This window comes from Rhinatrema bivittatum, chromosome 13, assembly GCF_901001135.1.
Source record: "Rhinatrema bivittatum chromosome 13, aRhiBiv1.1, whole genome shotgun sequence".
NCBI lineage: Eukaryota > Metazoa > Chordata > Amphibia > Gymnophiona > Rhinatrematidae > Rhinatrema > Rhinatrema bivittatum.
Genome location: NC_042627.1, coordinates 5,561,679 through 5,586,147, shown reverse-complemented (window position 1 = coordinate 5,586,147; position 24,469 = coordinate 5,561,679). Strand labels below are relative to the sequence as shown.

Sequence of the window (24,469 nt, the reverse complement as noted above, 5' to 3'; positions counted from 1 at the left end):
CAACCTGTGGGTCGCGACCCCGGCGGGGGTCGAACGACCAAAACACAGGGGTCGCCTAAAGCCATCGGAAAATACATATTTCCGATGGCTTTAGCCGCTGAGAAGTCGCGCTACCATCTGCAGCAGCGCTATTCAGCTGGAACGCACGCCGTTATGGATGCGTGTTCCAAACTGAATGCCTGCGCGCATGCGCAGACGTGATTGCATCATCCGTGCGGGGCCTAAGGGGTGGGGGAAGCGGGGGGAACGCTCCACAGTCCATAGCAGCGCATTACATGTGTCCGGCGCTTGCTGATGTCATCAGTGGGTGGACGCAGCAAGCGCCGGAGGACAGAAGCCTAGGAGGCGGAGAGCCAAGAGAGCCTGCGAGACAGCCTGCTGGTGTAAAAAAGGTTAATAATGTAAAAACAGTACACACACCATACACACAATACTGTGTAAGTGTAAGGTGCTTTGTGTGTAATCATTTCTGAATTGGTAAGCAAGAAGCAACCACAACCATCTCACTGAATTTGGCAGCTTACTGTTGCAAAATATTGCACTGTTTACTGTTATATTACTGTTGTTATATTTAAACCCATGCTATGCCATGGTGAAATGTTATTTATTGGAATTAGTAATAAATATTTTTCAACATATAATTAAATATTGTTTTTGTGATTAATCACTATGTTTAAATTATGTTTGATTTGTAGCAATGAGAATACATAATGCATATCAGGTATTTACATTCCGAATAATAACTGTAGCAAAATTACAGTTTTGAAGTAGCCACCAAAATTATTTTTTGGTTTGGGGTCACGGCACTAGAAAGGTTGAGAACCACTGCCCTAAGGCTTCTAGTTTCAACTTCTCTAAAACTGGCTTAAAAATTCATAGACACAGTAGCAGAAAACCAGGCTTTCAGCTAAGGTGAAGTGTAAAATGAAAAAGGGTTTTCAGCTTTCTCGGCCTTTTTGGGCTGAGACTGAACGCTGTTGACCATGATGGGGAGGTTCACGCCCTGCCCCCGGCACACTGGCGACCCGATGAGCTAACCTCCTGCTAAAATTAAAACGTGGCGGAAAGCCAGCCCGGAATCCGTCCGTCCCTTATGACACAGAACGTGGCAGCCGCAGGCCCAAAGAAAGACAAACAACAACAACAACAACAACCAAGCCCTCCTGCTCCCGCGAGAAAGCTGGAAAGGCAGCGTTTGCTTTTCACGGCTGAGCCCTCTCGGACTTCCCTGGCTCCGTGAGTCAGAGGAGGCCCCGCCCACGGCGAGTCCCGGGCAGCCTCGCGCCGAGAGGGGGAAGGAGCAGGGAGGGCTCCGCTCCAGCCAAGGTAACTGGGAAACCTAATGATTCACGGACCCTGTGGCTTTCCTCAGGCTCCCGATCAGGAAATGCTGGAGGAGCTGAGATCCGTGCACAGGCTGCAAGCACGGGGGAGGGGGGGGGCAGGTCTTGGGATCCGGCTCAGGGCAAGAAAATAACCAGGAAATGGGAAGTTACTGGGAGGGTGGGGGATGCCTGTAAGACTGTGGTGGAGGGAGGGCAATGAAAGAATAGCAGCGATTTCAGGGAGCGCTCAGAGAAACCAGAAGTATTGATCAATTGTAAAGTAGCCTAAGTCTTCAAAGAAAAGCTGGAACTGTAAGCAAAGTTGCACTTATTTAGTTATTTATTTATTTTTAAATTTTTTTTCTATACCGAAGTTCCTGTACGAATACAGATCACACCGGTTTACATGATAACAACAAAATTTGCTTAGGAGTGTTACATATAACAAATAACATATAACAAATAACATATAACATATAACAAAGAGCAACATAACAAAGAAGGCATCAAAATATGCAAAGAATTTTAACTTAATATATAGTAAGCAGAACATATCCTATCCTATCAATTAACTTCTGGTAAATATGTATCGGTGGAAAGTTTTGGAAAGGTGGGTGGGAAACAAAGTGAGAGCCAATTAAGGTGGAAAGAGAGGGGGAATAAACAGTCGGAGGTTGCCAGAACTAAGAGACTATAAAGGCTGGAATCTGGAGTATGGGAAGAATAGCATTAGGAGTCCGGGAAGGCGAGGCTGAATAGCCATGTTTTAAGTCTTTTTTTGAAGGTAGATGGACACTGCTCTTGCCTGAGGTCTGGTGGCAGTGCGTTCCATTGATGGGGTCCTGCTGTAGAGAGGGCCCTCTTTCTAAGGGCTGATTTTGCTTGTGGGGCAAACAGGGTGATGTTCCACCGTATGGATTCAGATTGTTTAGTTTTCTCTGTTCTGGGAAGAATGTTATTTTTTTAAATTGACTGTATCACCAAGACGCTTGTATGGGGATTTTGGGCACACTTTTTACATAAAGTTTACATTAGATAAAAATGTATGCACTTCTTAATTTGAGTGTAAAGTTTACATCTGAAGCGTTCCTAAAAGAGTCCCTGTCACTTTATTCTTTCAGTACCATATCTCTCTTGCTTTGCTTTCTGGGTGACCCGATTGGACCTTTTATTATTGCCTACTTTCTGAAGGAAAAGGATTACAGATTGCTGTGTGTGTGTGTGTGTAGTTCAGTGTTTCCCAACCGGTGTGCCTTCATTCCTGATCAGCTGTGCCACAGAAGTGTCACCACTGCCTGATGCAATCCAGGTCAGCACCTGGGCTCTGCTCAGAGCCTCACAGCCACAAGCCACAACGGTGGTGGTTCTTAAAACATGTAGGAGCTCCTTTCTGAGAACATGGGTAATCGTGTTCCTAGCTACCCCATGAGCCCTGCAGTGTGGTAATTAATGGGCTGCCTGCAGGGGCACCCGCTGCATACAGCACCTCCTCATCTTCCCTGCCTGAGACTCCTTGTTTGACTCGTCCAGCCTCTGTCTTAACCCTAGGCTGAGTGAGATGGGGAGAGCATGCACTGAGCATTGAGTGTGACTCATTCTCAGACTCATGCAGTAAAGCGCAACCAGAAAATGTGTGCTTGATTATAGAGCACGCGTTTTCCTAACGCACGTGCAGCCACATCCCCTGTGCGGCCGTTGCAGTATTCTGATGATGATGTAATCGGAGCGGGATAAAAAAGGGTTTAAAAACCATGCTTTCACCCCCACCTGGTGCTGGAAGCCTGCAGGCTATATAAAGGCTTGTGTAAGAGATGCATCCCTCACGACCTGACGTTGTGTAGAAGCGCTTTCTGTTGCAAAACACCATCTCCTGCTCTGACAGAGGGTTGAGAGCAATATGGCTGCAATCTTTAGCACCAATCACATTTGGCATCCCAACCCAGTGATGTCGTAAGACCTAGGCCTTATCTCATGCAGTGGTGCTTTGCTGCCCCAGATACTTGATATAATCCTTTGTGCAGTTCATCATTGCCTGTAGTACTTGACTGAAGTGTCTTGACAAAGAGGACTGGCCCATCCTGCCCGCTAAGCCAACTATATTTTGGAAACTTCCAGTGGTAAAAAAATGTAAAATACCGAGCAGTTTCGCCAAACCAGGTATAGCATGGCCGCGAGCCATGAAAGGGATCTATGTCATTACGAAAGTCCTCATAAAGGAGCAAAATTGCCCTTCAGCTCAAATGATACCTTCACACCACATCTGTCTCTGGCAATCCAAGAAGTATTGTCCGTGGTCGAAATATACACTGCAAAATGCCAAAGACGCCTTCATCAACGCTAGCTGCTAGATTGTAAGTAACCTGTACCCCACCTCCAGAGCTGGAGTTAAAATCCCTGTATTAAAAAAATGTGCATTGAGCATTGTGAGCTCACTTCCCTGCATCAGAAAGTAATAGCTAATGATGTCTTCACTTGCATGGAATCTGCATGCATTTTAGGTGCGTTAACCTCCGTGCTGCATTGGCGGCAGTTATTATTACACTCGCCTAATGCGTGCTCAACGTGAAACCGTGTGCTTGGCTGCACGCATCTTGTCCCAGGCATCGGCCTGCCTGGGTGTTGGGAGCAGTAGAGTGGAGAGGATCTGGCAGGTAACAAACCGAGCCAGCCGACGGCGCTGGTCCATTGTGGCAAGTTCAGATGCGTCCCTGCCCCCTCCCTCTCTTTGTTTTAAAATTTGGAAGAGAGATTGGTGGGGCATTCGGTGCTTCCCATGTTCTGATTTTGATCTTGTCCACATTGTGTGTCCCATGAGGGCTGGTGTGCCCTACAACACTTTTGTTAATGTACTTGTGGCTTGGGCGTGAAAGGTTGGGAAGCCCTGGTATTGTTTGTTATTCCATTTCTATGCTGCTGTTTAGTAAACGACAGCAGGCGGGAGGGGTGGGGTCTGTATCTCTCTCCCCCTGCTTATACATTTTGTATCTGGTGTCCTAGCAGGGAGGGACACGAGAAAGAATTGTAGAGAATAAGCAGACAGGATAGGTGCACGGTCTTGTTCTCGCATCATGTTTATGTAGGAATCAAAATGCATTAAAGTAAGATTTGCTTCATTGATCTAAAGACAGCAGAATGTGAAAAATGTACAAGGGGGTGAAGGCTTTAACAAGGCACTGTAACTGCTTTCAGTTTTGGTTTCCATATCACAGATCAGCAAGGCGTTCCTCTCAGAACAAAGGAAGCTGCATCCAAAAACCCCCCAAATTTCTGACAGGAACATCTGGGGGGCGGGGGTTGATGCTTGGCTTCCTGGAAGGTAGACGCCTTTGTTCTGAGAGGAACGTCTTGCTGATCTGTGATATGGAAACCAAAACTGAAAGCAGTTACAGTGCCCTGTTAAAGCCTTCACCCCCTTGTCCATTTTTCACATTCTGCTGCCTTTAGATCAATGAAGCAAATCTTACTTTAATGCATTTTGATTTGTATATAAACAAGACCGTACACCTATCCTGTCTGCTTATTCACACAACTGCTCCTCTCTCCAATCCTCCCATTCCTTCAAATCCCCTGTGTTTGTCCCGTGCTTTCTTGGATTCAGAAACTGGCCTTGTCTTCACGAGCTCCACCGGGAGGCTGCTCAGTGCATTCCCCACCCTTTCTGCAAAGAAATAATTCCTTAGATTACTTCTCAGTCTATCACCTTTCACCCTCATGTCATGACCCCAGATTCTCCTTTCTGTTGAGACCCACCTGAGGTATTTGTCTATCATATCTCCCCTATCCCACCGTTCCTCTATATATTTAGAGCTTTCTGTCCCCATATGCTTTAGAACAAAGACCACTGACATTTCAGTAGCCTCCCTCTGGGCCGACTCTATCCTGTTTATATCCTATCGAAGGTGGGGTCTCCAGGACTGTACCCACTATTCCAAGTGAGGTCTCACCCGGGACTTATACACAGGCAATATCACTTTCTTTCTTCTAATGACCATTCTTCTCTCTGCACCCACACATCTGTTTGGCTTTTGCTGTCACCTTATCCACCTCATTGGATACAGTCAGCCCCAGATCCCTCGCTTGCTCTGTGCATAGAAGAATTTGACCCCCTAGCCTGCTCCCTTGGCTTACTGCAGCTCAGATGCATGACTCTGCCTGCTTTAGCATTAATCTTAGCTGCCAGACTCCTCAAGCTTTTCTAAATCCTTCCTCTTGTTTTCCACACCTTCCTGCCTGTCTTCAGGGTTGCATATTTTGGTATCGTCTACAACAGACAAACCTTTCCCGATAGTCCTTCCACTATATCATTTATGAAAATGTTGAAAAGCACCAGTCCAAGGCCTGACCCCTGCAGCACACCGTTAGCCACGCCCCTTTCCTTCGAATGAACTCCATTTACCACTACCCTTTGTCGCATCCCACACAACCAGTTCATAACCCAGTCAGTCACTTTAGGGTCCATGCCAAGGGCGCTCAATTTATTCATAAGTCCCCTGTGTGCAACCGTGGCAAAGGCCTTTACTGAAATTCAGTGCTCCACATCTTAACGTCCTCTCCTGTTCCAATTCTCTGGTCACCCAGTCAAAGAAACTGATCAGATTTGTCTGACAAGTCCAACCTCTAGTAAAACCGCGCTGCCTCGGATCTTGTAATCTGTTGGATTCCAGAATCATCCATAAATTTACTCTTCACGGATGCCAGGCTAACCTGTAGTTCCCAGCCTCCTCCTTACTTCCACTTCTGTGAAGAGGAGCCACGTCCGCCCGTCTCCAGTCCTCCGGAACTACTCCCGATTCTGAAGGAGGAAGCTTCCAGAACTGAGAGCTTCTTTAAAACCCTTGGCTTTATCCCATCTGGCCCCATTGCGTTAGGAATTTGAGTTTAGCTAGCTTCTCACAAACACGTTTTTCTGAAAATTGTTTGTTTACCTCTCTTCCAATCTTATTTGTGTCCTTTGTCTGTGGTCCTACTTTTGAGCTTTCCTCTGTGAACACTGAATAGAAAAATTTGTTAAGCAATTCTGCTTTTTCCTCATCTACCTCTGCATATTCTTCGCCGTCACCTCAGAGTCTCACAATGCCATTTTTGTACTTTCTCCTAGAACTAACATATTTAAAAAAACAAAATAGCCTGGTCTTTTTTTTTCTTCCATTTGAATCTTTGCTCTCTTGACTGCTTTCCCAGCTTCTGAACATAGAAATGACGGCCGAAAAGGACTAAACGGTCCATCCAGCCTGCCCCACAAGCTTATGGTAGCATCTGCCGTGCGAACAGGTCACCCCCCCCCCCCCCCATACTTTTCAGTTTCCCAGACTGGAAAAGTCAGGGCCCTTGTTTATTGCTGTCTGAGTCCAATTCCCCGTTATCTCGTGCTGCTGAAGCAGACAGCAGTGTTGGAGCTGCATCAAAAGTGTCAGGCTTATTGGTTAAGGGCAGTAACAGCTGCATCAAGACGTTACCCCCAGGCATATTTTATTCCCCCAGAATGTAAAAGTCAGGGTTCTTGTTGGTTGTTGTCTGAATCCATATCCCCCTGCCGTTGAAGCAGAACGCAATGACAGAGTTGCATCAACAGCATGAAGGTTTATTGGTTAAGGGTAGTAACCACCTCACCAGCAAGTTACCCCCATGCGCTCTTTTCCTCATTCCCATCCTCTAACCTTAAGAGATCCACAGTGTTTATCCCATGCCCCTTTGAAATCTTTCACCGTTTTTGTCTTCACCACCTCCTCCAGAAGGGCATTCCAGGCATCCACCACCCTCTCCGTGAAGAAATATTTCCTGACGTTGGTTCTGAGTCGTCCTCCCTGGAGTTTCATTTCATGACCCCTAGTCCTACCGATTTCTTTCCAATGGAAAAGATTTGTCGATTGTGCATCACTAAAACCTTTCAGGTATCTGAAGCTCTGTATCCTATCTCCTCTCCTCCAGGGGGCACATATTCAGGTCCTTCAGCCTCTCCTCATAGGTCATTTGATGGAGACCCCCCCCCCACCACCACCATTTTGATCGCCCTTCTCTTCATTTTTCTAGAGATTATTGCCTGTCTTTCTGCAGTCCCTTTCAGCAGCTTCTTTAGAAAACCATAGCTGTCTCGTTTTCCTCTCACCTTTATTTTCCTACGAAAAGGTTTAAGTGCCCACTGCCCTTCTACTTGCCGTAGCTTGTCCCATCCAGCAGCAGGGGGAAAAGTGGAAATGGATTCAGACAACCAACAAGGACACTGAACTTGTACAGTCTTCGAAAACAAACAAGCAGGGGGGTACCTTGCTTGATGCGGCGGTTACTGCCCTTAACCAAAAAGCCTGATACTACACTTCTGATACATAAGAACCTGCCATGCTGGGTCAGACCAAGGGTCCATCAAGCCCAGCATCCTGTTTCCAACAGAGGCCAAAACCAGGCCACAAGAACCTGGCAAGTACCCAAAAACTAAGAAGAACCCATGCCACTGATGTAATTAATAGCAGTGGCTATTCCCTAAGTAAAATTGATTAATAGCCGTTAATGGACTTCTCCTCCAAGAACTTATCCAAACCTTTTTTGAACCCAGCTACACTAACTGCACTAACCACATCCTCTGGCAACAAATTCCAGAGCTTTATTGTGCGTTGAGTGAAAAAGAACTTTCTCCGATTAGTCTTAAATGTGCTACTTGCTAACTTCATGGAGTGACCCCTAGTCCTTCTATTATTCAAAAGTGTAAATAACCGAGTCACATCTACTCATTCAAGACCTCTCATGATCTTAAAGACCTCTATCATATCCCCCCTCAGCCGTCTCTTCTCCAAGCTGAAAAGTCCTAACCTCTTTAGTCTTTCCTCATAGGGGAGCTGTTCCATTCCCCTTATCATTTTGGTTGCCCTTCTCTGTACCTTCTCCATCGCAATTATATCTTTTTTGAGATGCGGCGACCAGAATTGTACACAGTATTCAAGGTGCGGTCTCACCATGGAGTGATACAGAGGCATTATGACATTTTCCGTTTTATTCACCATTCCCTTTCTAATAATTCCCAACATTCTATTTGCTTTTTTGACTGCCGCAGCACACTGAGCCGACGATTTCAATGTGTTATCCACTATGACGCCTAGATCTTTTTCCTGGGTGGTAGCTCGTATTATGGAACCTAACATCGTGTAACTACAGCAACGGTTATTTTTCCCTATATGCAACACCTTGCACTTGTCCACATTAAATTTCATCTGCCACTTGGATGCCCAATCTTCCAGTCTCGCAAGGTCCTCCTGTAATGTATCACAATCTGCTTGTGATTTAACTACTCTGAACAATTTTGTATCATCTGCAAATTTGATAACCTCACTCGTCATATTCCTTTCCAGATCATTTATAAATATATTGAAAAGCACCGGTCCAAGTACAGATCCCTGAGGCACTCCACTGTTTACCCTTTTCCACTGAGAAAACTGATCATTTAATCCTACTCCAATTTAATGCAACTCCAACATTGCTGTCTGCTTCAACAGCAGGGGGTGAAAGGAAATTGGACTCAAAAGTGGAGACCAACGGGAGCCCTGACCTTGGCAGTCTGAGTATCTGATGGCTGTGGGAGGCTGATGGCTGTGGGAACTTGCTGGGCAGACTGGATGGGCCATTGGGTCCTTTTCTGCCATCTCTTCTAGGTTTTTGTTTTATTCACTGTCAGTGCCACTAACTTCATTTTTCTTACTTTCGGAGGATTGCACCTTCTCTGCAGCAAGCCAAGGACTCTGGTGCTGAGATAAACGAACGCCTATCAGGCTGGCTATTCACCCTCCGCGTCAAGGCTGGTTGCTCCCTGTGTTTCAGCACAAATTTCCTCAGTTTAAAATCATCTTTCCTTTTACTTAGTATGGAGGGGAAAAAACACTTTCTGAGCTTCATATTCCTTTCTCTGTGTGTGATAAATGAAAAGGACGAATCCTTCACCTGAGCAGATCTGAGCTGGGAGGAACACAACAGCTGCTCACAGGTGTTTTCAGCCCGGGGATCGGTGTCCCCTGGTGTCTTCCATTACTGCAAGAACACCTTGAAGGAACTTGAGCAGAAACAGCAAATCATTATCAAGGGAACCGGTTCAGGTGCTCCTTGGATTTAATTACTGGAATCTGAATGAATAAATAAAAGAGAACCAGGATCAGATATTCTTTGTCTCCAGTGGAGAAGGGACAAGAAGTAATGAGTTTAAATTAGAGGAAGGGGAGATTAGGTGAGACACTTATTTTATTTAAAATACTTCGGTTCTGCCCATAACAGACCATTGAGACTCCATGGTATGCAAATTTATCTCATGCATATTCATTGTGGATGTCCTGACAGCCCGACTGGCTGTGCGGTCCCCAGGACAGGTTTGAGAAGCCCCTGCTCTCAGATGTGACCCAAGGCCTCCTGATATGCTTTCAACTGTAACAAAACAAAATCCAAGCTGGATGGAAAACTCCATCTGCAAAACATTGCAAAGGATCGGACCTGTCAGTGAAAAGATTCTGTGATGGGTCTCGTGTAAACGGGCCGGTTTAACCGATGGTACAACAAGGGAGCTTACCTCGTAAATAAATCACAGCATTGTGACCAGTAGATTTCTAAACTCAAATCAGAATTTTAAATTGCATTCGTTGTGTTATTGGCAACTGATGCAAATGCCGGAGCATGGTGATCCCCTAAAATAAGTGCCACGTAAAGGGAATTACAGGAATCAGGAGGTGGTAACAGGAAAGCCTGCACTACTGTTTGAAAATCAGAATGTGCCAAACTATTTATTATGTTAACACTTTTAGTTTAAAAGCCTGGCCCTGGAAGCAGGTTGTAGCTGTGAGAGGAGTCTAGCACTGGAGCTCGTATCCCAGGAGGGTAGTAGAATCTCCATCATTGGAGGTATTTAAGCGACTCATTGGCGGCAGGTGCTAGGTCCCTTCCTTGCAGTAGACCTGGATTGATTCCTGGGTGAGGCCTTCCATGGCCGGGGCAGGGGATGCCAGGCAGTCAGCACACCCGACCTCTGGTGAGGGGGAGGACGTCCCAGTCATCGCGTAATGGTGACATCTAGTGGCTGAATTTAGGATCCATGATGTCGGCGTTCCAGACGGAGCCTTCATGCACGAGCTCCGGCCAAGGACTAGCATTGCAAAGGCTGGACTAGGTAGGAGGGGGGAAATAGTCTTCAGATAGTTGTGAAGGTGCAATAGGAAGAAGCTGGAAGAAACCGCTGGGCTTGGAAACCCCTTCCCAAACATCTACCTGGAATATCTTAGAAATGGTGGATCCTGGCTGCGCCAGTAATCGCCTCTTGGTATTTTCCAGCTTTATCCCTCCTCCTTTGTTCTAGACAAAACCCTCCCCAGTCTGAGAGAGGGAGTGGTGCCTCCTCCCAGATGGTCCTTCTTAAAAGCAGGGACCACCACTGTGGTCCCTGCTTTTAAGAAGGACCACTGTGGGACCTTCTTTGGCAGGGACCACTGTGGGGTCCCTGCCAAAGAAGCAATGTGGTTTAAGGGGGGCTGCTCCTGGGGTTTGGGCCAGAGCACAGGAGGTGCTCTGGCCCAAACCCCAGGAGCAGCCCCCCTTAAACCACATCGCTACGTCAGATTTTACCTTCTTCCCAGTGGTCGCTGTTGCTGTTCTGAGTGATGCATGTGGCTTGCCTTGTAGCATACGAGTCACAGCAGGCGCGCTGTGGTGGCAGAGCTTTGAGAGGGGTGGCAGAGCTTTGAGAGGGGTGGCAGAGCTTTGAGAGGGGTGGCAGAGCTTTGAGAGGGGTGGCAGAGCTTTGAGAGGGGTGGCAGAAAGCCCTAAGAGCTCAGGAGAAGTACAGATAAGCACATTGCACAACCTCTTACACAGTCCCTCTGCTGTTTGCTTACAGTTTCATGTCATCGTTTCTCTGACCGATAACTGATCTCGCTGTGACTTTCAGTTTCAGTGCCTGCGTTTACAGGGAACGAGGAGGTTTGCAAGAAGCCAAGCCATGGGGAATCAGGTATTGCAGTTCATTTTGGAAACATTGCTGGGGCCGTCTTTACCAGAGAGCAGCGGTGCTGATGCCCAAGGCTGGCACAAGCGTTTTTGCTGCCCTAGGCAAGTGCGCAAATTTGCCAGCCTTGCCTCCTAACCCCTGGCTCTACTCCCTATCCGCCTGCACCGGTATGTGGTATCTCCTTAAGCATTTGTCTGTGTGTGTAATATTTTGGGGTTCAGGAAATCTCTGCCTAGCTCTGAATACGTTGCACAGATAATACCAAACTCCTCTGGGACACCTTGTTGCCTTTCAACATGTCCAGAGCTCCTCTGTATTAGGCATAATAGAACGACTGCAGTGGTTCACTGCATAGTTACAACCCTCTCTCAAAGCTTTTCCAACAAGATAAAAGAACGCTTTGTCCGTTTTGGGGTTTTTTTGTTTTAGTAAACGTTGGTCTTTACTCACACAGTGCACTGAGCTGTCCAGGACTTCGCACAGCTGTGGCAGAGGAATGGCACAGACAGATGCGAGATGGGCATTTATAATTGGTTGCTGCTGTAAATTAAGCTTCCTTGTCGGCCAGCTAGACTAGCTCAGACCCTTGGGGCATGTTCCTCCTCCCAGCAGGGGGAGGCAGAGAAGCAGTCTCTGTGCTGACTCTCCTCTGTGTAGCCTGCTGCAGTAGTAGAAGCCTTCAGTAGTTCTCTTCATGCAGCACTCGGCGGGTGTCCGGTGTGGTCAGAAGACGTAGGGAACAGCTTTCAGGGCCCCAACCTAGCTCGGCTGATTCCCAAGAGTGAGCCAGCCCAGACCAAGTGTAAGGACTGGAAGACAGGCAGCCCGGCTCTTCCTCCTCCCCTGTGTGGAACGTTGGATCCCTTGAACCCGGCCTTCTCATTTCATCGCATGCACGTACGATGCAGCGATAAACGGAGCCTCCAGCGTCTGTCTTCAGCTGCAGGGGCATAAAGTTTCAGAAAAGGAAAAGCAGGGAGAGCGCCCTCTGAACTGTGGCGAGCAGCGGGCCGCCATGATGACTTTGTCTGATTCCGGCTGTCCTCGCCCCCCCCCCCCCCGCTGCCTTGTCTGGCACGAGGATGATAGAACAGGGAAGGAAGTGCATGTGGTGCAGGGCCCGCTGACAGGACAGCACAGTAGACTCCTTTTTGTTTAGCAAGACAGGAGGAGTTACCGGCCATGGAGCAGGCACCCAGAGGTGGCAACGGCCTTGCATCCCAGCCATGGAGCAGGCACCCAGAGGTGGCAACGGCCTTGCATCCCAGCCATGGAGCAGGCACCCAGAGGTGGCAACGGCCTTGCATCCCAGCCATGGAGCAGGCACCCAGAGGTGGCAACGGCCTTGCATCCCAGCCATGGAGCAGGCACCCAGAGGTGGCAACGGCCTTGCATCCCAGCCATGGAGCAGGCACCCAGAGGTGGCAACGGCCTTGCATCCCAGCCATGGAGCAGGCACCCAGAGGTGGCAACGGCCTTGCATCCCAGCCATGGAGCAGGCACCCAGAGGTGGCAACGGCCTTGCATCCCAGCCATGGAGCAGGCACCCAGAGGTGGCAACGGCCTTGCATCCCAGCCATGGAGCAGGCACCCAGAGGTGGCAACGGCCTTGCATCCTTAGGGAAAGGTTAAGGGGAAAGCGGCCGACAAAAAGGGCTGGGATGGCATGAGAGGAGACCCTGGGCAGCGGAGACCCCTTCAGGTCAGGTGCAGCTGCTGGGGGAAATTATCGGGGGGTTCTAGGGGCCGACATTTCTCAGAGCAAACGTCTCCTCAGAAAAGGCATGAACCCCAATATTTACTCTGGAATTTGTCCAAAAAATACACAAAGCTTATTGGGATATGAAAGGGTGTTCAGAAATGGGGGTGCCTGGTAATTTGGGGGTCAAAGGCAAGTTCTTACCCACTTGGCCCCCAAGCCCTACAGAATCATTCACCAAAAGGCCGAGGTAAGACTGGAAGCAAGAATTTCCACCTGCGAGGTCAATGGGGGTCCCTTAGTACCCAGAGGGAGCACCGGGAAGACCCAGAGGAAGGAGAACTAACCTCGTTCGGGGGGGGGGGGGGGAAGTGAGTCTCGGACTATTCAGGAAGGAGGAGCTGACGCCTCTCACTGACAGAGCGTCACACGCCTACTACCTAAGGACCAGGTGAAGGAATCAGGGCTCAGACCTGACCCAATCCTAGCAGGAATTAAAAAGTCCATTCAGGAGATGATCATGGCTGCGTGGGAATTTCTGGATGCCATCCTGAGAATGCAAAAGGCATCGAATACACTGTACCCAATATAGCAAGAGGCTGGCTCAGAGAAACATAGAGAATGACGGCAGGAAAAGACCAATCGGCCCATCCAGTCTGCCCAGCAAGCTCCCACACTTATTTTCCATACTTATCTGTTTCACCAACCTTGTTGGTAACTGTTTGATTCAAATTTCCTGCCATCCCCTTTCATTGATGCAGAGAGCAATGTTGGAGTTGCATCAATGGTGAGCATAAGGCTTATCGTTAAGGGTAGTAGTTGCCGCATCCAGCAAGTTACCCCGATGCTTGTTTGCCCAGACTGCACAGATCGATGCTTTGTTGGCTGTTGTCTGAATGTAAATCCTTTTTTCCCCCTAACGTTGAAGCAGAGAGCAACGCTGTATATGGTGTAGTGATGTATTAGGCTTAATCGGTTTAAGGTAGTAACCGCCGTAATAAACAAGCTACCCCCACTCTTATTTGTTTACCCAGATTGTGAAGTTCAGTCCTTTTTGATTGTTACCTGAATGCAAATTCTCTTTCTCTCTTTAGGATACCAAGATGGATGTACCAGTAGAGGAAGTTGCGCGCAAGACAAGCATCCCACTGGAAGAGGAGTTAACACCACAGGACATCCAGGACCAAAAGGTAGAAGCATTGTTAGAGAGAGATTTTGAACTAGCTAGCTTATCTCTGCAGGCAGCCAAATGTGAGGGCAATGTGGCCTGCACCATGACTCTCTGGATTCAGCAGACCTAGCCAGAATCAGAAAATGAAGACTTGCAGGTGCATAGAGGAGAGGTAACTCGCTTAGAATCGGGGGCGGCTTTCTGGTGGACACCCTATATCATTTGATAAGGATATCAGCCAAGCAGCTCGTAAAAGGAGCTATGGCTAGATGATGCTCCTTCAGGCTCAGAAATTGGATGGTGGACCCAGCATCCAAAGCTAGGCTGAGTAGATTTCCCTTTAAAGGGTGGCTGCTGTTCACAGAAAAGCCAGAGAAGCTTGTGAAAGAGCTGGAGGAATCTAAGCCCCAGAGATTTCCTGACAGGTTCAGAGGCAAACCTCTCAAGTAACTCCAAGCAGTATAAGCTGGGGAGACCATATACTTCTCAAAAAGTGAGATGGCTTACAGGTTGCAGCCCTTTTGTGGACCAGAAGAAGAGGGAAGATTTCAAGGTCCAGTAGGACCGTGCTTCTGGATCCATGGTGCACTTCTCCCTCCCACCAGTAGGGGGGCGATTTAAAATGGTACCACAAAGAGTGGTTGCACATAACAAGGGACTGATGGGTCCTGGAGATAATCGGGCTAGGATACACGCTTGATCTGGCAAGACTGATTATAGAAGCCTTTATGACTTCCCCGTGCAGGTCACAGAGAAAAGCACAGTAAAATAGTAATGACGGCAGAAAAAGACCAAAATGGTCCATCTAGTCTGCCCAGCAAGCTTCCCAAGGTAGTAATTGTCGCCCTGTGCAGGTTACCCCCATGTTTCTGTTAAGGGTAGCAACTGCAGGTCACCCCCAAGCTTTTTTATTTATTCCCATTCTCTAGTCTTTAGGGTCCATAGGGTTTATACCATGCCCCTTTGAAATCCTTCACAGTTTTAGTCTTCACCACTTCCTCCGGAAGGGCATTCTAGGCATCCACTACCCTTCAGTGAAGAAATATTTCCTGGATCATTAAAACCTTTCAAGTATCAGAAAGTCTGTATCATATCACCCCTGCTCCTCCTTTCCTCCAGGGTGTACATATTTAGGTTCTTCAACCTCTCCTCATAAGTCATTCGATAGAGACCACCCACCATTTTTGTCACCCTTCTCTGGACCACCTCCATCCTGTCTCAGTCTCCTTTGAGATACGGTCTCCAGAACTGAACATAGTACTCCAGGTGAGGCCTCACCAAGGCCCTATACAAGGGGATCATCACTTCCTTTCTCTTACTAGATATTCCTCTGTATATGCAGCCCAACTTTCTTCTGGCTTTGGCAATCGTCGTGTCACACTGCTTCGTTGACTTCAGATCGTTAGACACTATCACCCCAAGGTGTCTCTCCTGCTCCGTGCACATCAGCCCTTCACCCCCACAACACATACAGTTCTTTCATCTTACCACACCCCAGATGCATGACTCTGCACTTCTTGGCATTGAATCCCGGCTGCCATATCTTCGACCACTCTTCCAGCTTCCTTAAATCCAGTCTCAATTGTCTCCACTCCTTTCCGGCATGTCCACTCTGTTGCAGATCTTAGTATCATCCACAAATAGAAAAACTTTACCTTTTATCCCTTCTGCAATATCGCTCACAAAGATATTGAACAGAACCGGTCCCAACACCGATCCCTATGGCATTCCAACACAATTTTCTCTTCAGAGTAGGTTCCATTTACCATCACCCATTGTCATCTACCCGACAACCAGTTTGTAATCCACGCCATCATCTTGGAGCTGACTCCCAAGCTTCTCATTTTGTTGATGAGTCTTCTATGTGGGACCATATCAAAAGCTTTACTAAAATCCAAGTAAATTACATCGAGCACTCTTCCCTGATCCAGTTCTCTAGTCACCCAATCAAAGAAATCAATTAGATTGGTCTGACAGGAACTTCCCCTGGTGAATCCATGCTGCTTCTGATCAAGCAACCCATGGGTTTGTAGATAGTTCCCTATCCTTTCTTTCAGGAGAGTCTCCATTAATTTTCCCACCACCGAGATGATTCTAACTGGCCTGTAGTTACCAGCCTCTTCTCTGCTCCCTCTCTTGTGAAGTGGGACCACCACTGCTCTTCTCCAGTCACTAGGCACTGCACCCTTTTCCAGGGATCTATTGAACAGGTCGTGCAGTGGACCTGCCATCACATCTCTGACTTTCCTCAGTATTCTGGGGTGAACCTCATCAGGCCCCATGGCTTTGTCCACTTTCATCTACTCCACCCCTTCTAGAGTCTTGATAACAAGCGACAGTCCTTCTCCAGGGTCTTCCTTAGTGAACACTAAACTGAAGTATTTGTTTAATATTTCTGCTAGTTCATCATCTCTCTCCACCCATTGATCCTTATCCCCCTTTCAGTTTCATTATACCACTCTGCACCTTTCTCCTTTCTCTGATGTATCTGAAAAATGTTTTGTCACCTCGCTTTATCCCCTTGGCAATCCTTTCCTCTACCTGACGTTTTGCTTTCTTGATTACTTTTTTCATCTCCCTCAGTTTTGCCAGATAATGCTCCCTGTGTTCCACTTTTTTATTCTTTATATTTCTTAAAAGCTTATTACAACAGCCACCTCCTTTGTTAAACAGTTTGCATTCTTACTTCTCTTACTTTTGTTTACTTTTCTGACATACAGATTTATTGCCTTTGTAATTCCTACTTTCAGTTTGGCCCACTGTTGTTCCACTTCACCCATTTTCTCCCAGTCTTCAAGTTCTGCCTCCAGATATTTCCCCATTTCTACAAAGTCTGTTTTTTTGAAGTTCAAAACTCGGGTCTTTGTGACGCTTCTCCGGATCCTATTTGCAATCTCAGACCACACTCTTTGATGATCACTGGTGCCGAGGTGGGCACCCACCCAGACATTAGACACATTATCCCCGTTAGTGAGCACTTGGTCAAGTAAAACTCCCTCCCTCGTGGGTTCCATTACCATTTGTTTGAACAGAGCCCCTTGCAGGGCCATCCACTATCGCTCTACGTCCATTAGATTCTGCAGAAGGGATCCTCCAGTCCATGTCCGGCAGATTAAAGTCACCAACAATCAACGCTTTCTCCCTTCTTTCCCACCTTTACAATGTCCTTGATCAGATCTCTGTCTAGTTCTTCCGTTTGAGTCAGAGGCCTGTACACCACTCCAGTGAAAAGGGATGTACAGTCATCTCTTTTTTAGGACGGCCCCTAATGCTTCTTCTCTACCCCACTTTCCTTGCAGTACGGCTGCTTGGATATTATTTTAGACATAAAAGTGCTTCTCCTACCCCTTTTGTCTCCTTTCTGTCGTTCCTTAACAAGTTATAGCCCGGTATGGCCGCAGATTCTCATGACTGGGATACGGCCATGCAAGAAACAATAGACCGTCTGTTGTAACTCAAAGCAGTGATTCTAGTTCCCCAGACAAAAAGGGGGACAGGCGATAACTTTTTTTATTTTGGGGTCCCCAAGAAGGAAAGTACGTTCTACCCAGTGTTCAATCTGAAAAGAGCGAACAAGTCGTTAAGTGTCTCGGTTTCTGATGGAAACTCCGAGGTCAGTAATCCTGGCAGAAAGAAAAGGAGAATTTCTGACTTTGTTGGATTTATCCAAGCCATACCTACATATACTTTTCAGACTGGAACAGCAAATTTTTCTCTGGTTCACAGTTTTAGGAAAAACATTATCAGTTCAGAGCCCTAGCATGTGGTCTAGCCGCAGCACCCTGCACTTTTACCAGAGTAGTGGTAGTGGTGGCAGCGTTTGTGTTCAGAGATTCGGATGCACCGCTCTCTGCACGCCTGACTTATCAAAGTCACATCATGGCAGGAGAGCCATCAGGCCAGCGCAGAAAGGCGCATTCAGCTGATCGCACCTTTCTGCCTGCATCTGAACCTACATTTCCTGGGTGCAAAACTTACTGCTGATGCAGAAAATGCACGTTCCCAAATGGGGTTTCTGTTTAGCGCCCCGACGTGGAAATCCATGTGAATGAGGGCAATAAGCAGAACTCCCTGAAGCAGAGAAGATTGCATTTGGCCAACGCAGCTTTCTTAGCACCGGAAACTTAACCCCTGGGTCAGAGCTGGAGTTAAGTTTCCAGCACTACTGCGCCGGCACTTAAAACCCCTAAAAAAAGGGGAGAAAAAGTCAAATAAATAGGTTTTAAAATGTCCGGATAAGTGCTGACTCATCTGGCAATGGCTTCCCGCTGCCAGACAGCTGGATAAATCAGTATTAATCTGGCCACGTGCCAGCGGCTGCTGCCACTTACTCAGAGCCAATCTGCCTGTGGGGGACGACTCCCCTCCTTTTCTCGAGTTACAATCTGCGTTCAGACTGTGCCGAACACACATTTTACAAGCTACCCACTAGTTTTTGTTTTTTTTAAACTCCAGATGCATTAGCATATCATTAGCTTGCTGCATCAGGAGTTTAAAAAAAATGTTTAATCTGACCATTGAAATTGTGCACTGCAATCCAGCGCAGCCTGATCTTAATGTCCAGATTGCTGCATTGGCCTGAGAGCTCTTCAGGTGTTGGAAAAGTTGGACTTGGTGGTAAACATTGCCCAAGAGTCAACGTCATCCCTAAGTTACTGGGCTATTGCTAAAGGTTCACTCTGTGGGTGTAAAACACAAGAGCAGACTCCCTTCCTGACAGGGGCAATGCGCAGTCCTGTGGGCACCCCTCCGCAGGATTTTCTGCCCTGAACACAAACAAAGCCAGTATCCTGCAGCTACCCAAAACCTCCACATCACACTCACACCTTGAGACAGCATAGCTATAGATGCCAGGATAAGCAGTGTCTTATTACCAAAGCTAAGTTACAACCCAGAAAGCAAGGCAGTAGATACAGATAACAGCAATTACAATAGTTACAATTATGTTGTGCAAATACTTGCTATTAGGAGGGGATTCTCTCTGTCTCCCTCTGCCATCTCCCTCCCCTGCCTCTTAGTTTTACCCTTTTCGTCTGCATGTTTTCAGAGACACCACATACAATTTCCCAAAACATACTTGCATTCTCTTGTGATTCTAACTTCCTCACCACAGAGCCTGCACCTCTGGTGTTTACTTCCCCTGTTCTCATTGTTGTGTTACAGTCACGTGATGTGAGGTCGGTCTGAGAACGCAGAGTCCAGTGAGGCCTAACGTCTGAATATATCCTAAGCCAAGCAATCCCATTACAGCTATCTGGGAGAGCACGTTGACACAAAGATAGGAAAAGTATTCATAACACCAGAGGGGGTTGTCAGATTACAAACCAAAGCGAGACAGCCCAGGATGTCCAGAGCGCCTACAACCTGGGCCTGCTTACAGCAGTGACAGAATTGGTTCTCTGGGCTAGAACTCATATGCATATGAAAGAGGGGGAGGGAGTGAGGGGAGGGAGGAGAGAGTGAGCGGAGCTGAGGGGAGGGGAGGAGAGAGGAAGGGGAGGGAGGAGAGGGAGGGGGGAGGAGAGGGTGAGCGGGGGAGAGGAGGAGAGGGTGAGCGGAGGGGAGGAGAGAGTGAGCGGAGGGGAGGAGAGAGTGAGGGGGGAGGAAGGACAGGGTGAGCGGAGGGGGGAAGGTGAGAGTGAGGGGAGGGAGACTAGAGGGGGGAGGTGAGAGGGGGGGGGGGAGAATGAGGGGGAGCGTGTGGGAAGGAAATGGACTGAAAAATTTATTTTAAATGTTGCCCGTTGTTACGGGCTTAATGGCTAGTCAATTAATAAGCAATAGTAGCTTGAGATTTCTTTAATATTTGGGTACTTGCCAGTTTCTTGTGGCCTGGTTTTGGCCTCTGTTGGAAACAGGATGCTGGGCTTGATGGACCCTCGGTCTGACCCAGCATGGCAATTTCTTATGTTCTTATTGTTCTCTGCTGGGGTATTGAGTGCGTGGCTGCATCCACTCTGGATAAAGGTATAAAAATAACTGACTAAAGGAAGACACACACACACACACACACACACACACACACTCACACACACACACACACACACCTGAATATACTTTCCGTCTTGTAATAACCGCACGTTAATATTCCCTTTGCCCGCCAGTGCAGATTATTAACTGAACGTTTCTCTGCCCGCAGGTTGCACTGCTAGAGTGGGAATACACGGAGGATGAATCGGATGAGTTTGGTAAGTTTCCCTTGGTATCAGGGGTTTGGAGCTGATGGTGCACTCTGCAGTTGGGTCACATCAGCAGCCTGGGCCTCCTATGGGTCTGTGATCTCAGACAGTGGGGTGGGACGCACTCCTGTTCCACAGTCGTTAGCCTCCAAAACATCCTTAAAGTATCCCCATAAGAAAAAACACACAAGTGAACAAAATAACCCCAAGCTGCTTATGTACCACCCCTGAGAATGTCATCCGGAGGTTTCCACCACAAGATATTATTTGAACAATATTCCGCCTTTCAGACACGGTTATATTTATCCAATGTATGAAATACTCTCCGGCTTACATTATTATTATTTTCATGGCCTTGCTCTCCTTCCTTCACATCTGCTCTTCCAGTTCAACAACTCTTAAAACTTAGGCAAGATAAAATTTTTCAAAAACAGTTACTCTAAAAAATAACTCGTTATATAATACAAATAAAAACACACACTTAAATCACTATAAGCTGAAAAGCAAGTTTGCTTACCGTAAACGGTGTTTCCGTAGATAGTAGGATGAATTAGCCATGCTGTCATGGGATCTGTCAATCAGGTCCGGGAGGCGGAGCTTTATTAAGCAGAGGTTTGGCTTTTTAGTCTCTGCGGCTGCGCGTATTCCCGCGCAGGAAAGTAACATGTAGGGGGTGGAGAAAGAGAATACTTGGCATTGCAAAAAGGGAGCACAGATATTGGCGTGATGCTGCTGAGCAGGGAGAGAAACGTTGATGCTAGGAGGGAAGAGAAGAGAAATGCTGGATAGAGGACTAGAGAAAAGGGATTCTGGGCACTGTGGGGAGGGGGCAGAAGAGAGAATGCAGGATACGGCAGAGAGGGAGAAGTGGATGCTGGGCCAAAGCTGCCAAAATAGGTGGTGGTGTGGGGGGAGGGTGCAAGATTAACGATTCATCTAGAGTGCCGAATGCCCTTACACCGGCCCTGGCTGTATTGCAGTAGGTATGATAATGTGCGCGTTGATGGGCTTTGCCATCTTTATATGTCGTCATATTCTGTGTTTAAGATAGATGAGCAGGGTTTGGATTTACACATTAGTTCTGTGTCTGTAGGAAAAGCAGAAGATGATAAACACTGTAACGTGCTTCAGGTAGGATACTATACACGTGGCTCCTTTTGAGAAGATGCTTGCATTTACCCTTTTGTTCTCCTTCCTGACCTATAGATATTGTGGAAGCTGCCCATAAAACGAGGGACGGTATGCGGTACTTTATCAAGCTCATGGAGCAGCACTCTGATTCCTTTGAGAAGAGCATTGCTGAGCTCCGTCAAATTGCCGATAACCTGGATGGCTTCCATTATGGCGCAACTGTTGCCAGCATCACCGGAAGCGCCGTGAGTGCAGCTGGAGGTATAACCACCATCGTTGGCCTCATATTGGCTCCATTCACCTTCGGGACCTCTCTGATTGTAACAGGAGTGGGACTTGGGGTTGCAGCAGCTGGGGGAGTCACCAGTGCCACAGCCACCATCTCCGACACGGTGAAGGACAAAGTGGGCAGGAAGAAAGTGGAGGAGCTGTTACAGCAGTACGAGAAGATCATGAAGGATATCGATAAGTGCTTGAAGGGTATTCAGCAGTTAGTGGAGCGGATAAGGAATGATGAGAATTTCTCCAAATTCACACTGCATGATCTTGAGCCAGTCATGATATCGGCAATGCCCAGGGTGGGGCGAGGAATTGTCAGTGCTGTGGAGATCGTGCGGTTGGCGCAGCTCTCAAAAGTGGCTGGAAGTGCTGCCAGAGGCGTCCAAATCGCAGCTGCAGCTACAGGTGTTTTAGCAGGGATCTTCCTAGTGATGGATGCCATCTACATTACCAAAGATGCAATAGATCTGCACAAAGGGGCAAAAACAGAATCTGCAGCCAAGATCCGACAGGCAGCTGATGATCTGGAGGAAGGCTTTAAAGAGCTCTGTGAAGTCCGCAGCATGTTTGAGGAGACACTGAGTCAGCCTTAAGAGCACTATACAGCAAATCTTTGTCATGTAGAAAGGCCATCGTGAGCCAAACAATAAAGGAAATTTTAATATATTCCCAATCCAGACTGAAGTAAAATGCCAATCTAATTCTATCTTTTTACTACAGTTGTATCCAATTTAATATTCTCATGTGCAGCAGTCCTGCTTGCTTGTAGTGGAAGAGTACAACTGTTGGGGGTATCATGTGCACCGGCTTGTAGAGTGATGGCACTACCACAATGCTTTATCACTAAGATCTAGTCTCTAAAAGTTGGGTTTTTTTTCTGTTAACTCCTTGAAAAACAGCGATCTGTCAAATGTTTTCAGAAAACAATTTCTGGTTTCCCAGCATGCATTTCAGTTCTACGGCGAGATTGCTTCAGGGTCAGAGGCCAACTTACAAACTCTTACCTGGACTCAAACATTTCTCAGGACATTAGGTACCACGTGCAGACTCAAGATGCAGCTGAAACTCAAATTATTTAAAAAAAAAAAAAATGTATTTGACTAATGGCTGGTTGAGATGTATTAGACTGTTCGCCCAGTGAAAGGTATGACATACTTTGTTAGGTATGTTGCATTGATAGCATGAAAGGGATTGTGCTAAAGTGCACCGGGAGGAGTTTGCATGCAAACAGTAATCATTATAGATCTATCATTGAGGAAATATCTCTGTAGATAAATTATGCTTCAAACACAATTGCTTTAATGAACATGAATTACAATGTAAAGGCAGATGAGAGGAAGCAGGATTGTCCCCTACAAGAAGAGGCAAAACAGAATGGCAGAGCAACTTAGAACAGTTCTGTACTCATTCCTAACGCTTAAGCGTAACCAAATAAATCAGTCAGATGCAATAAAAGTGCGTTGAAAGGAGGCGCTCTGTGTTGAGTGCCGGCTTTTCTAACGTGCACCCACGCGCCTCTTCTGGGTGCGCGATGCGATATTTAAACGAGGGGTCGATTGCGCAACCCTTGCACCTCCTTCGCAGCGGGCGCCCAGCAGAGGTCGGCTGTCCGGGGGTTAGGAAAACGGATGCTCAGTTTTACGAGCGTCCATGTTCCTAACCGGTGCACAGCCACGGGTTGGGAAAATGGACGCTCGTTAACTGAGCGCAGTGGTTTGCATCGGCCCCAGTGATGGTTAGTGAATAGATGTTTGAGGGTCTTCCTAAATGACATTGGGAAATGATTCAAAGATTGATTCCTAGGACCCCTTAAAAACTGGCAAAATCCACTGGTCTCTGTTTTGCAGAATTCTTGAGCCATGGATCTGCTGATACTCAGTTCGTGGCATTTTTTCTTTTGCTGCAAGAAGGATATCTGGCTGTCGGGATGTTCCTGTCTGTCCCATGCAGATTTAATCCTGGGAATTATTATTCACCCATTACTGAATTTGACAGTATAGAGGCCTTTATATATGGAATGAAACAGAACCCATAGTTAACAAAAGTCCAAGGTCTGGATCCGCTTGAGGAAATCCTCACACTGCCCATCGTGTACTGAGATACAGGAATGAGGTTAGGATCAGTAATGAGCTGAAGGAATCACTGGGGACCTTTACATTGATTCCATCAGGCTCCAAGGAGCACCTTTATTTTGTTTTACACGGTCTATTTTCAGTGCATTGAATTCTAAATCTGATTAAATTCTTTATTCCTTGGGATTTTGAATAATGCAATTATTTGATTAACTGGTTAAAGATTTCTTATATTTTTGTTTATTCACAATTAACTTAGATTGGAAATCATATATTTGATTATTGTAATCATAGTAAAGTAACTTATTAAAGACTGTTTAATTATGCAGTTTTTCTGTGACATTATTTTGTTCTCTTACATGGGTTTTTCTGTTTCAGTGGATGTTGGTTGAGGATTACATTCAGGGTTGGAGGAAAGAAATTTTGCTGCCCTGTGTACATTTTTTTTTTAACTCTTTATTTAACAGTTTTTGAAATATACATCCATAACGTTAAGGAGACAGCATATCAGACAGATATTATCCAGCATAAGCAAGGCAAGGTCAAAAAAAGATATTGAAAGATAAACCACGGTAGGAAAGAAAAGTATTAATAGCATCAGAAATCAGGAGGACCTACCATAAAATATAACAGAGAATCATCA

General features: G+C 46.8%; 1 protein-coding gene across 3 annotated transcripts; it reads left to right on the top strand.

Moving 5' to 3' along the window:
- The first annotated feature begins 1,118 nt into the window (after positions 1-1,118).
- On the top strand, positions 1,119-24,154 carry LOC115075055 (apolipoprotein L3-like). 3 transcript variants are annotated; one of them, XM_029575196.1, is made up of 5 exons: positions 1,119-1,326; positions 11,236-11,298; positions 14,089-14,184; positions 20,305-20,353; positions 21,551-24,154. In XM_029575196.1, exons 2-5 carry the CDS (start codon positions 11,287-11,289, stop codon positions 22,345-22,347), a joined length of 954 nt encoding a protein of 317 aa, XP_029431056.1. In that variant the 5' UTR covers positions 1,119-1,326; positions 11,236-11,286; the 3' UTR covers positions 22,348-24,154. The 3 variants fall into 3 exon arrangements, with proteins under 3 accessions (XP_029431056.1, XP_029431057.1, XP_029431058.1); XM_029575197.1 differs by lacking the exon at positions 11,236-11,298 and having other exon boundaries at positions 1,120-1,326; XM_029575198.1 differs by lacking the exons at positions 1,119-1,326; positions 11,236-11,298 and adding an exon at positions 11,325-11,462.
- The last annotated feature ends 315 nt before the right edge of the window (positions 24,155-24,469 follow it).

What these genes read in the sequence shown, in the direction of transcription:
- LOC115075055 (XM_029575196.1), top strand. An exon ending in AGGACATCCAGGACCAAAAG is followed by an intron (nt 14,185 to 20,304) that starts GTAGAAGCATTG and finishes CTCTGCCCGCAG; the next exon opens with GTTGCACTGCTAGAGTGGGA. An exon ending in GGATGAATCGGATGAGTTTG is followed by an intron (nt 20,354 to 21,550) that starts GTAAGTTTCCCT and finishes CCTGACCTATAG; the next exon opens with ATATTGTGGAAGCTGCCCAT.